Below are 15,193 nucleotides of genomic sequence, written 5' to 3'. Positions count from 1 at the left end.
CTTATAAAAACTTTTTCATGTCTGAACTGATTTTTTTTTTGATTTGCCATTTTCACACAAAACTAAACCAGTGAAGCTCAAAATCATCTCAGAATCCAATTAAGCTAAATTTGCGATTCAATTTTGTCTAATCAGCACTTAAGTTCACTTTGATTAATCGAGAATTTCATATGAAAAGGGCTCATGATGCATTTCTCGTCTCATTTCGATTATCTCATTTCTATTTGGACATGTAGACCTTGTCAAAAAATATCATTCCCTTATTCTGTTGTCTACTACTGATGCAAAATTTGATAATATGTGAGAGAAAAAAGACAAGATTTTTCATACATCATTTATTTATAAATTTTCAATGTTTTAAACCTATTTTCATACGTGCTATTTTTTCCTTTTCCCAATCAATTTAAATATTTTTGTTTCATCTTCTGAATTAGAATACATTTTTGCCGCTACTTTGTCACCAGTTATAGGCACAAAACTGTGGAATTTCTGTGTGCCAGATATTGTCTTTGTGCTGTTATATAGTTCTTCTAGTTCTTCCGACATTTCGATGTACTGTTCAGTGGATATGTACTCGAAATGTAGTTTTGTGATATTTTTATCTGTTTGTTCAACTGCCCAGTTATATAATTCTCGTGGAGTTGTTATGGTGTTTCCATAATCTCGAGCAAGACTAGCTCTCTTTGCCATTCGCTTGAGAGTGCCACCAATGGCATAACAGTGACCTTTTCCATGAGACGTTGCAAAAAAATGCCATGCTGCTTCTAATCCACGCTTTGACTGAAATCTACACAGACTAGCAAAGTTTTTTTTTATTTTGTATTGTGATGCTGCCCCATCTGACATAAAAGTTATTTTAGAAAAATCTATCGATTGTTTAATAAAATCTATCATTTTTGAGATGAACAACTGAACTGCAACTCTATCGTGATTCATTACTTCTGATATGATAATGAAGCTAACATTTTCAAGTTTATTGTCTTTCTTAAAATAAACTTCAAATGGATGTATTGTTGCTTGAGAATTATTCCAGTGATATCCTTGAGCAGCGTTTTGGATAATGAATGAATAATTTTCAGAAAAATCACAAATTGTTAGAATTTCGCCTTCTTTTAATGATTCTTTTTTATTTCTTAGAAAAGATCATTGTTGTTTGTAAATAAAGTCATGAGTTATAAGTTTGTTAATGTTATCAATGAGATACGGAACCAATTCATCAACAGGCTTTATAATCGTTTCCAAAATACAACGATCAGTATTCAGCCACTGTTGAAACACAACATCTTGTTTGTCATTTATTTATTTATTTATTTATTTGTCTGCATCAACAGGCTGTGTATAGCATCAATGATGATTTAAGTAACTTATATAGGTAAGTCAAAAAATAAAAACTAAGAATAAAATACATAAATAAAGCACACAATCATTCACGGTTAACTGTGCCAGAAAAGAACGATGATAAGTATCTTCGTAGCAGCTGTCGAGGCATATGGAAATCGAAGATGCCCGAGACTCGATTGAACACTCGTTGAAGCCCACCGATTGCACCGTTAATGCCATAGTTTGTGCGCTGAAGTGGCAATCTCAGCATAACGTTGTTACGTAGCGCACGGGGATGGACGTTAATGTTGACTTGCCCCAAGATTGCACTGCAATCAATTCTACCTTGTAAAGTGTCCGCAATGAACAGGGCCCTAGAGGTGTCTCTTCTAGTTCGGAGAGGCTCCAGATAAATCAGCTGGTAACGACTTTCATAGCTGGGCAGATGAAATGGGTCTCTCCAAGGCAGCTTCCGCAGAGCGAATCGAAGAAAACGGCGTTGAACGGACTCAACTCGATCAGCACCATTGTTGTAGTTTGGACTCCAGACCACAGCACAGTATTCCAGAATGGATCGCACCAAGGGACAGTACAGTGACTTCAAACAGTAGATATCGGAGAAATTCTTTGCTATCCTGAAGATAAATCCCAATGTCCTAGACGCCTTGTCGACAACGTACGAGATGTGCTGCTTGTACGTAAGTTTAGAATCCAGAATAACACCCAGATCTTTCACATGGTTCACACGGTCGATTACAGTGCCGATAAGTTTGTATTCAAATGTGATTGGTTCCTTCTTCCGAGTAAAATTGATCACTGAACACTTAGTGGGGTTAACCACCATTCGGTTCAAATTACACCAGCTGGCAAAGGCTTCGATATGCTTTTTCAGGAATACAGATGGAACGCCATCGGGTCCTGGATTGAAGGACGACTTGAGTTGTGATGCGGCAGTGGAAATCATCTCGACGTTGACATCCATCGCACCCAGTGTTTGACCGTACAGTGGAACATTACTAGCTGCTAGGGTAACGTGTTCGTCAGTTAATCTCTCATTCGTGAAAACACTGGCGAACTTCTCAGAAAACAAGCGACAGATCTGCTGAGGAGTGGAAGCAACTGCTCCATTCAACACCATTGAAGAAGGTAGGCTGGATTCCTTGCGCTGCTCATTTACGTAATTCCAGAATGACTTCGGGTGCGACTTGAGTTTCCTTTGAAGCCCTCGTTGATATCGCGAATAGCATCGACGGATTACTCGCTTGAACTCATGATTGAGCCTAACGTAGTGACGTTTCAGCGAAAGCGTACGATACTTAGTGAATTGTCTTAATGCGGCTCTCTTGGTCGACTTCAACCTACGCAGTTCACTCGTCTGCCAGGGAGGATGAGAAATTTTACGGTGAACTCTTTTCGGAACGTGCCTGTCAATAACATAAGCCAAGACAAAAAAGCAGCGGTTTCAACATTATCAGGATCGAGGATGCTCTCCCAATCTATACTAGATAGCACGTTGACGATACTACGGTGATCGGCTTTCCGGAAATCGTATGACACGGTCGTGGAAATGTCGTCAAAGACCCGATCGTGATTGTCAGCAACAGTGACAACCAAGGGAGGGTGATGATGTACTTGCTTTACTAAATAGTGGAGAAGGTGCCGTGGAGATGAAAGGAGCGGTGTCCTGAACGCTAACGAAGCAGAGGTCCAGGCTACGGTTGTTTTCGTTGACTACGTGGTTTATTTGAGATAGTGTTGCTGTACTATAGCAGTCGAGACGGCTAACTGATCCTGTATGAAATACAGAGTGTACAGGGTCTGGGTAGAGAAAGCCGCTGTGAGATGGTTTCCAGGAAACACCGGGTAGATTGAAGTCACCCAGAACGATTATCTAACGATTCTAATAGCAAAGTAAGTTCCTCTTCAATATGTTCATTGGAAGCACACTTTTCGCAAGCACGGAAAAAGCAATCAGTTGTTCTAGTAGAAATATTATAAAGCATTTTTTCTATTATTGCATCTTGTGACATAATTCTTAAACTGTTGATCATTAATTTTACATTTTCATGAATTGTACAAATACATACATTATGTATACCAGTAGCTAAGAATTCTAAGTTGCTATAAGAGTATCGGATTTTGCGTCAGTAGTAGACAATATAATCAATAAAATTATTTTCTAATGATATAAGCCCTTTTCATATGGAATTCTCGATCAATCCAAGTGATTAGTTGCTGATTAGACAAAATTGAATCACAAATGGAGCTTCATTGGGTTCTGAGATGATTGATTTTGAGCCTCACTGGTTTAGTTTTGTGTAAAAATAGTACGTAAAAAAAATCAGTTCAGACATGAAAAAGTTTTTGTAAGAAAAACTTTTTTTCCTTAAAAGTGCCCATCTTGCAATGTATGGATGGATGGTAGTAAACATAATTAGCTGTCTTGAGACAAAGTTTCATCCAAATCGAACATGGCCATTTTTTTTAAATCGACTTTAAATTTTAAAAATCGATTTTTTCCAGTGTAGGCAGATCTCCACAACTTTCACGACCAACATTACGCTTTGATTGTCATGAAAGCCTTCCGAAATCATATATGGTTCTAATCGGAATGGAATGTGGCCCTTGCTTTTTTTGATTTAACCTGGGCGTGCCTAACGTCTAAATTTGCATAGATTTCAAAATTCAATTAGCTTTAAAAACACTATTTCTCAATCTTTTTCTTCACAACAAGTTGCATTTCGTCGGGAATCTATTGAAGTTTTTGAATCCATCTGAAATCATTCAGATCAATACATGGTTCCGGAGTTATTCCGGTTCCCGTTGGGGTCACTTTTGGTCGGCATTCGCTTTACTGTTCTGTAATAAGTATACACACGATGAACATCATGTTTTTTCTCTCAAATGATGTAATTGGACCAATGCCAGCTATACTGACGTTCCACGGTCATATTGGGCATCCTGGAAATGTTCCGGTGTCCCCGGGGAAGTGGCCAATTCTCACCAAGAACCAAAACCTATCGTGCAACACATCAAACTTCATGATTTTACAAATCTTGGGCGGTAATGGCCTTATTGAGAGTCCACGGCTGCACTAGCTCTCCCGGGCATGTCCTGATGCCCCCGGGGAAGTGGCCAAATTTCAACAAGAACAAAAACCTATCGTGCAACATATCAAACTTCATGATACATCTTTGCCTGTAATGATCTTATTGAGACTTCACAGTCACACTAGCCCTCCCGACCATGTCCTGGTGCCCCCGGGGAAGTGGCCAATTCTCAATAAGAACAAAAACCTATCGTGCGACATATCAAACTTCAAGATTTTATAAATCTTGGCCTGTAATGGTCTTATTGAGAGTCCACAGTCACACTAGCCCTTCCGGACATGTTCCGGTGCCCCCGGGGAAAAAGCCAATTCTCAACATGAACCAAAACCCATCGTCCGATATATCAAAATTCATTATTTTACAAATCTTGGCTGGTGATGGCCTTAATGAGAGTCGACGGTCACACTAGCCCTCCCGGGAATGTTCAGGTGCCCCTGGAGAAGTGGCCAATTCTCCACAAGAACCAAAACATGTCATGTGACATATCAAACTTTATGATTTTGTTGAACTTGACCGGTAATGGTCTTTTTGAGAGCCCACGATTCCATTGGCCCTCCCGGGCATGTTCCGGTGTCCCCGGGTATATTTTCAATTTTTAGACAAGAGCCAAAATCCATCGTGCGACATATCAAACTTCATAATTTTGCACGGCCAGCAATGGTGTTGACAGCTAAGAGTGGAATAGCTATGAACAACAAAATCGGGTGTTTTTCCGGGTCCTGACCATGTAATGTGTGATTCACGAAAATATTAAGCGTCAATTCTTAATCAATTGAATTACATTTTAATAACCTTTGCGGACTAATAAGAGTGCTTTTGAGGACATTTATTGTGTATCATCTTGCCGCTTTCATCTTGCAAGAATGTGATGTCAATTACTCAAGGTCTGACACAACTAGCATCAACTCAAATTAGGTTCAGTGGTTATCGAGATATGTGGACTCTAAATAAGGCCAATACTGGCCGAGTTCGACACAAACATGAAGTTTGATATGTTTTTTTTTTTTAATAATTCGTTTATTTTTAAGTTTGATATGTTGCACGATGGGTTTTGGTTCTTGTTGAGAGTCGCCCACTTACCCGGGGACACCGGAACATGTTCAGGAAGGCCAATGTGATCGTGAATTCTCTATAAGACCATTACCATCATATAAAATGTTATATATCACACGACGGGTTGTGGTACTAATCAAGAATTGTCCACTTCCTCGGGGTACCGGAATATATGCGCGAGAACCCCAATTTGATCGTCGACTCTCAATGAAACCAAAACTGACAGAGTTACGTTAAGGTGTTTCGCTGTGAGATCCTTATTCTCGTAGCCACTTCGAAACTTTGACTGCACAAATATCAGCTTCTACGTACCACAATGAAACTGTTACTCCACGTTTGCTGTACTGCAGCATATATGAAGTAGCAATTTCAGGTGAAATGGTGCATTATTTTCCGATATGTGTGTAATTGAAAATTCGCAGTGGAAGTGCATGTATAGCCTACGTGGTGGCCATTTGTGGACTCTACAAGGAATCACTCCAAATTTTGAAGTTTGATGTATGGCGGGTTATGGTTCAGATCGAGAATTAATAATTTCCTTGGGGCACTTGTACATTGCCGGGGGCACTGGGACATTCCCGGGATGGCGAATATAACCATGAACTATCAATTAGACCATTACTGACCGATATCAGAAAAATTATAAAGCTTGATGTGTCGCACGACAGGTTTTAGTTCTAGCTAAGAATTAGTCACTTCTCCGAGGGCACCGCAGCAAGGTCAATATGACTGTGGGTTCAATAAGGTCATTACCGGCCGAGTTTTGAAAAACCATGAAGTTTGATATAACGCACGACGAGTTTTGGTTCTTGTCGAAAATTGCCTACTTCTTCGGGGCACCGGAACATGCCCGAGGGAGCTAGTGTGACCTTTGACTGTCAGTAAAGCCGTTACCAGTTTTTTTAAAATGATAAACTGTGCTGTATCGCACGACCAGTTTTAGTTCTTGTTGAAAATTGACCACTTACCCGAGGGTACTGGGGGTGGCCAATGTGAACATGTCATCTCAATAAACCCATTACCCACCGAGTTAAGAAAGTTTGATTTATCGTACACACTTAGTTTTTTTTTCTTCCGAGCTCGGCTATGCAAATCTCGGCAAAAATAAGTTTTACTGAGATTTCAGCAAAAGTGTCATTTTGATTGCTGAGTCTCGGATAATGCTAAGCTGAATCTCAGCAAACAAATGAAATGTTTGCTGAGATCTCAGTAAAACATTTTTTGTCGAGATTGCACAGCCGAGCTCGGTAGAAAAAACTAAGTGTGTACGACGGGTTTTGGTTCTTGTCGAGAATTGGCCACTTTCTGGGGGCACCGTAACATTTCGGAAGGCGCTAAAACACGCCCGTGAGGGCTTGTATGTCCGTGAACTCTCATTAAGACCATTACCGGCCAAGATATGTAAAATCAAGAAGTTTGATATGTCACACGATGGGTTTTGGTCCATGTCGAGAATCGGCCACTTCCCCGGGGGCACCGGACCCACAGATGGCGCGTGGGTGAAAATGGAAATGACGTTTTGATATCTGTCAAATTGCATGGCATTTTTTTTAGTAACTTATAATTTTGGATTGACTTATAATTTTTGTAATTGTGGATCTCAAAACTAGGAGTCGCATGACCAGTTTTGGCTTTTTTGATTCGCCAATGGCTAAATAAATTCTTACACAAGTGTCGGATCGTTTTGCGATTTTTGAAGAAAAATTTTCTTGTAAAATTTCTTAGGGAGTAGTTGGATTGATTAATTACTATATGACAATGGGTGACCTCCTCAGATTTTAATTTGAAAAAGTAAGTTTTCCCATTTAAATTCCTATGTAAATTTAAAACCCCGGGCGCTAAAATATAGTTACACCGACCGACCTGAAATTTTACACAGTTACTCTAGGACCCAAAAGGTCCCCGGAAATCATACTGGAACTGGAATATGAATGTTGTCTCACCCTACTAAACATACCATGTAACCAATAAGCCCACTAATTTACCTTTTATTTATATTAAAGCTAACATACGGCTAAGGTGGGGCTCCGGCACATTGATTTTAACCATATTATTGGTAGACAAGTTGGTTACTTGGTATTTCCCTCACTGTCTTTCCACCAGTCTAATCAAAAATTGTGTGTTCCAACTTGTTCATTAATGCATACTTTACCCGAGCAGGAGAATATAACTAATGAATACCTAATTCTGACCTGATACCAAATTTTGGTATTGACCAGCATGACATAAGAGGAATACCCGAGCAGGAACGAATATCTCGATACACCTTAAATTGATATGGATGAGCCTGACATAAGAGGTAAAATACCAAAAAATAATACCAAATAAATGTTCCCTCAATATCATACCAATACTAAATTTTGATAATGCAATACCAAAACAATACCACACAGGTATTCTTTTGGTATCCAAATATCAATTTTTGCTATTTACAAAGTATTTTGCATAACATTTTTTGGTATTATTCTTTGGTATTTTATTTCTTCCCGAGCAGGAACCGATAGCTATCGATAACAAATGAATATCTTAATGTGGTATGATACCAGATGCTTGTGGTATAAAACCTTGATTTGATATTATTCAGTTATCGAAATAATTTGTAAAATATCAAATGAATGCCAAAATAACAAAATGTGAGCTTTCAGTTCTTAGACAATAACACCTAAAAGAATAATTGAATTGATATTAGAAGACTTTCAAAATAACAAACTATGGTATTCTGGCATCTTAAAAAGCGTCTGTTATCCGTTTGTTATTGTAATAACTAAATTATTTATTAGTTCGTTATGCTTAGAATATTTTTGAGGTATTATTTTTGGTATTTTACCTCTTATGTGAGTCTCACTAATACCATAAGTAGGTTGCCTGTTATGCTATTTTCATACCTGATTTTGGTATTGATAAGTTTTTTTTTTCCTGCTCGGGAAGAGGTAAAATACCAAAAATAATGCCTCGAAATTTTCTACGAATAACGAACTAATAAATAATGTAGTTATTACAATAACTAACGATAATCAACGCTTTTTTTGATGCCAGAATACCATATTTTGTTGTTTAAAGGTCTTCTAATACCAATCGAGTAACTTTTTTAGGTATTATTGTCAACCCGAGCAGGAGAAAATAACTAATGAATACCTAATCCTGACCTGATACCATAATTTGGTATTGACCAGCATGACATTAGAGGTAAAATACCAAAGAATAATAGTAAAAAATTTCATGTAAAAAACTCTGTAAATAGCAAAAAATTATTTTTTGATACCAAAAGAATACCTGTGTGGTACTGTTTTGATAATGCATTATCAAAATTTGGTATTGGTATGATATTGTCGGAACTGTTTTATTGTATTGTATATTTATTATTGAAGAATTTCCCTGATTTTCCAGGATATCCCAGGTAGTAGACACCTTTTAAAATAGCGTGTAAAAACGTAGATTGTGTAGATTGCTCCGTTTTACTTCAAAATTGAGAAGGTCGTATAACCGATCCTACATACTAAATCGTAAAATTAAAATAATTAATCCAAACATCTTACCTGAGCCGACTGCTGTGCTTGTTGATTGTGTTGCTGCTGCTGCTGCTGAAGCTGGTGCTGTTGCTGTTGTGATTGCTGCTGTGCCTTTTGGTTTTGTTGCTGTGAATGCTGCTGCTGTTGCTGCTGCTGATGTTGTTGTTGTTCATTTTTCCACAGTTTGCCACCTTTCAGAATGCCACTAATTGCCTGTGCCGTGCTTAATGGTTTGTGTTTTCCTATTTCATAATGACTATTGACAGTGGGTTGCTGTTGCTGCTGTGAGCCAGGATCTGACCCGGTTCCCGACTGCTGCTTCTGTTGCTGCAACTGTTTCTGCTGCTGCAGCGTCCGGAGGTCGTTCGGATTGGCACCAGCAGCTAAAGGAGGCACTGCTGTGGAACCGGTCTCGTTGCCCGATGTCACTGCAATGATAGTGGTAGTAACCGGAGGAGGTTCGGAATCAGTTTGGGTTTTCTGAATAATTCTCCGCTCGGTCACGGTTGTCATCGTGATGGTTTCGACGATATAGCGCTGCTGGGTTTGGGCTTTGGACGACGTTGTTGACGACGACGTCAACGATTGGCTCTTATCATCATCATCACCTGGGAGTTTGAAAATTCAGTTCAGTTCGGAAAGGGGTTTTCCCGTAGTCCGTGGTAATCAACGGGGGGGATTTGAGCGATGTGTTTAAGGTAACATCACACGCACAGGTCATGCAAATATAAAATAGAGAAACACAATCAATTATGTAGCACATTGATTTTCCCCGAAACGGGAGGTGCATCCAACCTAGTGTCAAAAAATGCAACGCTAATTGTGCTACATATGTACTAAAGGCAAGGCAGATGGTGGCTTGGATGTTGCTATGGTGAATATTGATTCTTGCACCCTGTTTGTGCGAAATGGGTACTATATAGCTGATACGTGTGGAATGTTTCTACGAATGGGACGTGAAGTGCTTCAGAGGGTGCGTGAAATTTGTGTAGATACGTGGTTTGAAGCATGAATGATAGCACTTTTGGGATTCGATTGATTTTGCCGGGATTTAGCAATCAGTGTGAAAATAGCTTCATTCCAATGAGCTGTGGATGAGGTCATTGAGATGAACTGTCACGTAAAATTTGCTTTGGACTGGTTGAAAGGTGATCCTCAACTGACTTTTTGTTGATCCAAATTTGGAACTTGTTTACAGCACGAAGTCAAATAAATTGACAAATGAAACTGTTCACTTGTTCGATAATAATGAGGGCGACTTTATTTTAATTAGCAGTTAAAATGACTTTTTGTTTAGATGAAAATGTGTTCAGAGAGCAACTTTGTTGAGTTAACTGTGTACACATAATTCAGATACGTTTTACTAACACTGGTTTATGGGTAAAACTGCATTGAGCTCACCATAAACCATAAAATACTAACTACTGAAAACATAGATTGCCATTAATAAAATGCAATCAATTTGTTTTGTTAGCTATCGATATCTGAGTCGTAAAATACTTCCACCAACTAGCGTTGGCCAGACCCTCATCTTGATAAACCAAATCCCCTATCATTGATCTTTCCCTTCAGGCTCATTTCATTGCCTTAGTATATAAATAAGTAGGTGGTTACCCCAAGGCAGCGCCTACCGATCACTAATCGTTAAGATATGAATATCTTAATTTGCTATGATACCTTATTTTAGTATGCCTGTGGTATAAAACCTTGATTTGATATTATTCATTAGTTATCGAAATATTTTGTAAAGTATCAAATAAATACCAAAATAACAAAACGTGCCCGAGCAGCAATTGGGGCTTCAAAATGGTTAGTTGACAACCTGGAAGGAGCGGAAAACCTAGCTTTGGTCCTCACAAGTTCCTAACTCACGCCTCCCCGAATCATATGATAACAAAAGACTACCAGCTGAAACATGGACACAGCTGGGTGGTGTAGCCTGGACAATGTGGTCAGTCCGGCAATAGCAAAGTGAAGAGGTGCGACGAGAACACTGGCGCGGTAACCATAGTACGGTGATAGAGGACATAGAGGGCTCAAAACGGCGTCTGTTCTCCATGTTAGGAGCGGCTGATCACCGTGGGACTCTAAACAGAGATGTGCACGATGGTCCCCCGGCAAGACAGGGGGTTGGTGCAGGTCCAACAAGCCGCCCTAGAAAAAAAAACAAAGTTGCAGATAATGAAGAAAGAAATACGGATCGAAACAATCGGCAAAGACCAACGCGACGAAATAAGGACTACGATTGGAAACTCGGAACATGGAACTGCAAATCGCTTGGCTTCCCGGGCTGCGATAGGTTAATCTATGAAGAACTTCAACCACGCAACTTCGAAGTCGTAACACTGCAGGAACTTTGCTGGACGGGACAAAAGGTATGGAAAAGCGGGCATCGAGCGGCTACTTTCTACCAGATTTGTAGTGCTGGGTAAGATGCGCCAACACGTGATTGGTTGGCAGCTGATCAATGCGAGGATATGCAAGTTGAGGATTAAGGGCCGTTTCTTCAACTACAGCATCATCAACGTGCACTGCCCACACGAAGGGATACCCGACGACAAGGAAGAAGCGTTCTATGCGCAGCTGGAGCAGGTGTACGACGGCTGTTCGCAACGGGACGTCAAAGTTGTCATCGGCGACATGAACGCCTTGCTAGGACGGGAGGCAATGTACAGACCGATCATCGGGCCAAACAGCCTGCATGCCCTATCGAACGACAACGGCCAACGATTCGGGTACATTGCAGCCTTCCGTGGTATGGTACTTCGAAGTACCTTTTTTTCTCAAAAGGATATACGAAAAGCCACCTGGATCAACACACAGAAAACCAAATCGATCACGTTCTAATCGACGGTACATTCTTCTCAGACATTATCAACGTTCGCACGTATCGCAGAACTTAGTTGCAGTATGCATGCGACCCAACATTGAGCAATTACGGGACGCCAAAGTTGCCCAGGATTACGCGCGGCAGCTGGAAGCTGCACTACCCGCAAAAGAGCAGCTTGGCGCAGCTACTCCTGAAGATGGCTGGAGGGGCATCCGTTCCAACATAGGTAGTACTGCTGCAGCGGCACGAAGTACGGCGATCCCGGACCGAAGAAATGACTGGTTTGACGGCGAATGCAAACTGTTAGTAGAGGAGGAGAACAACACTGCACGAGATTGAATGTAGAGCGATATAGACATGACACACGGAAATTCTACGAGAAGCTAAATAGTTCGCGCAAAGGCTACGTGTCGCAAGCCGATATGTGCAAGGACTTGGACGGTAACCTTCTCACGAACAAGTGTGATGTGATTGAGAGGTGGAAGCAGTACTATGACGAGTGACACGGCAACAGACCTGCGACCACGCGCAGAAGACGACAGGTTACCGGCCCCTGATCTTTAAGAAGTTGAGGAGGTTAGCTGTCGGCAGGAAAACAACAAAGCAACTGGTGTAGATCAATTACCAAGTGAGCTATTAATATACGGTGGTGAAGCACTGGCTAGAGCGTTGCATTGGGGAATTGCCAAGATTTGGGAGGAGTAGATAGGGTTAAATACCCCATTTCCGGCCTATTAAGCACAACCCGCATTTAATCATTCTTAATCTAGCGCAGCTTAGCACCAAATGGAATGTTATTTTTACTGATGGCTTCTAAATTTATTTACCTTTCCGTATGTACCAGAATATTTGATAAAGAGAATCCCATCGTTGAGATATTGTCAAAAATCTACGGATTCAAAACTCGGCCTAACGCATTGAAACGCCATTGAAAGGACAATGAATTTACTTCGGCCTATCGGATGAAGATAAAAATTGATTCGGTCGGAGCACTTCTTTTGTTTTTGGGAATAATGGGTGCAAGCCTTCATATCACGCATTCTCATTGACTTCGTTCCGTAGCTTATTAACTAAAGTATCGTACCAAACGCATAATTGACTTGGTAACTCTGAAATCATGGATTTATTTGAAGTTTTCTGCTCGATAGGCCCAAAATGGGCGATTAGGCCGAAGTAGTTCTCTACCCTATTACCGGAATCTACAAAAAGGGTGACAAGTTGGATGCCCCGCCTACAAGGTACTCTCCCAAATTCTATGCCGCCGCCGCCTGTCACCATTTGCAAGAGAGTTCATGGAGCAATACCAGGCGGGATTCATGGGTGTCCGTGCTACCTCGTACCAAATGTTCGCGACTCGACAGGTTCTGCAGAAATGCCGCGAATACAACGTGCCCCCACATCATTTGTTCATCGATTTCATATCCACATACGACACATCGATCGTGATCAGTTATCATCTATCAGCTTATCAAGGCGAAGATGGATCCAGTGATGTGCGTTGTACGAGTATCGGGTACACTCACGAGTCCCTTTGAATGTAGAAGGGGGTTATGGCAAGGTGATGGACTTTCGTGTATGCTATTTAACATCACTTTAGAAGGTGTGATAAGAAGAGCTGGGATAGACACGAGTGGCACGATCTTCAAAAAGTCCATCCAGCTTCGCCAATGACATCGACATCATGGCCCGCAACTTTGAGACGATGGCGGAAACGTATATCCGACTGAAGGTTGAAGCTAGGCGGATTGGACTTGCCATCAACGCATCGAAGACGAAATACATAAGAGGAAGAGGTTCTAGGAAAGCCAATGTTAGCCCCCCATCCCGTTTTCAGATAGACGGTAACGAAATCGAGGTGGTCGACGCGCTCGTGTTTTTTGGCTCACTGGTGTTCAGAATAGATTAGATTAGTGATCAGGATCACAAGCGTATCGTGAAAGCGATTAAGCGGAATTCCAATGTTTTGGTCAAGGATGTGGCCAAAAAGTTGAATCTGTCCAACTTTCGTTCAGACTCTGAACTTCAGAGAGCCAAAGACCGGGAGGGACGTACAAGGCTCCAAATCGTGAAGAACGGCAAAATACGGTGGGAATGTCATGGGCCCGGAAACTGTACACCCTTATCCTGACGAAGCCTCATTGTCTCATCATGGATGATACTGTCAAGGTGGACTTCCGGCAGCTTCCAGGGCTACTGTTCTTCACCGCCCAGCACAAGTTTGATGTTCCAGAGGAAGTAAGGAAGCAGAAACTTTCAAAGTTTGCCAAGAAATACATAATTTGGCAAGTGGTCTGCTCATGTGGCAAACGGAGTGCGTCTTTCTTGACTACCGGGACTGTAAACGGGGAGATCTACTTCAAGAAGTGTCTACAGAAGCGTCTGCTTCCTTTGTTGAAGCAATACAAGGGCCCTGCAATCTTCTGGCTGGATCTAGCTTCGTGCCACTATTAAAATGTTGTCATGGAGTAGTACGAAGCCAACGGGGTCACTTTCGTACCCAAGGACATGAACCCTCCACTCCCCCCCCCCCCCCCCCCCAACGCACAGGAACTAAGGCCCATTGAAAAATACTGGGCTTTTATGAAGCAGGCACTACGGAAGCATCTCAAGCAGGTCATACATATCTGAGAAAGACATGAAGAAAAAGTGGGTTTCCGTACAGAATAAGCTGCAGCCAGATGTTGTATAGAACCTAATGAGTAAACTCAAGCGTAAGGTGCGAGCGTACGGTTATGGTATTGAAGTTGAATTAAATAAATATGCCAAAAGCTTACTAATGGGTTATATTTTATTTATTTCCTTGATATGTTTCCCGTCACTATTGTTTTCCGTGCTGAGCACCAATGCTACCGACGCCAGGGAGGCAGCTCCCACACCTGGACCTTACCCTTATCGACCCATCAACTCATGAACTAGGGACCAACGGCTTTACTTCCGTTCCGAAGAAAGGCGTGATTAGAGGTGTTATGCCTCGGAACATCCCGGCGATGCCGACGGGGATTGAATCCTGGCTTGCTGGGGTGAGAGGCAATTACGTTTACCACTACACCACCGGCGCCGCTGTTTTTTGTTGTCTGAAAGTTTGAAAAGGATCGGTCAACTAGGTAATTTTCTATAGCGTTTTTTCCGTGATGCAATTTGACGTGGGGCACCCTTTAGACGAAATTTCTGCTGAATTAGTGCCCGTAAACCGGACGATCATCCACCCTAACAAGTTAAATTTTTGATTTCAGCACTCGTTGGCTTAACAATTCTACCGCTCGTACAGTTCATATCTAGTTGATATAAATGAACTCTTACCTTTCCTAACAAACAACTGGTCGTAAACAGCGACTGAAAATGACAGCTATAGCTCTGCTCATGATCCAAGT

At 41.2% G+C, this 15,193-nt stretch overlaps 1 protein-coding gene across 1 annotated transcript in view; it reads right to left on the bottom strand.

The window, feature by feature from the left end:
• LOC135701285 (uncharacterized) overlaps nt 1–15,193 on the bottom strand; it is a 194,180-nt gene that overhangs the window by 22,179 nt on the left and 156,808 nt on the right. Inside the window, exon 4 of the mRNA XM_065222026.1 lies at nt 9,020–9,420. Within this exon, the coding sequence (XP_065078098.1) occupies nt 9,020–9,420 (401 nt within the window). The remainder of the gene's footprint in view (nt 1–9,019; nt 9,421–15,193) is intronic.

This window comes from Ochlerotatus camptorhynchus, unplaced genomic scaffold (assembly GCF_037179485.1).
Source record: "Ochlerotatus camptorhynchus isolate MF236.1 unplaced genomic scaffold, CSIRO-AGI_Acam_v1.1 ptg000153l, whole genome shotgun sequence".
NCBI classification, from domain to species: Eukaryota; Metazoa; Arthropoda; class Insecta; order Diptera; family Culicidae; genus Ochlerotatus; species Ochlerotatus camptorhynchus.
The sequence above is the reverse complement of the archived record's forward strand: the minus strand, read 5'-3'. Positions and strand labels throughout refer to the sequence as shown.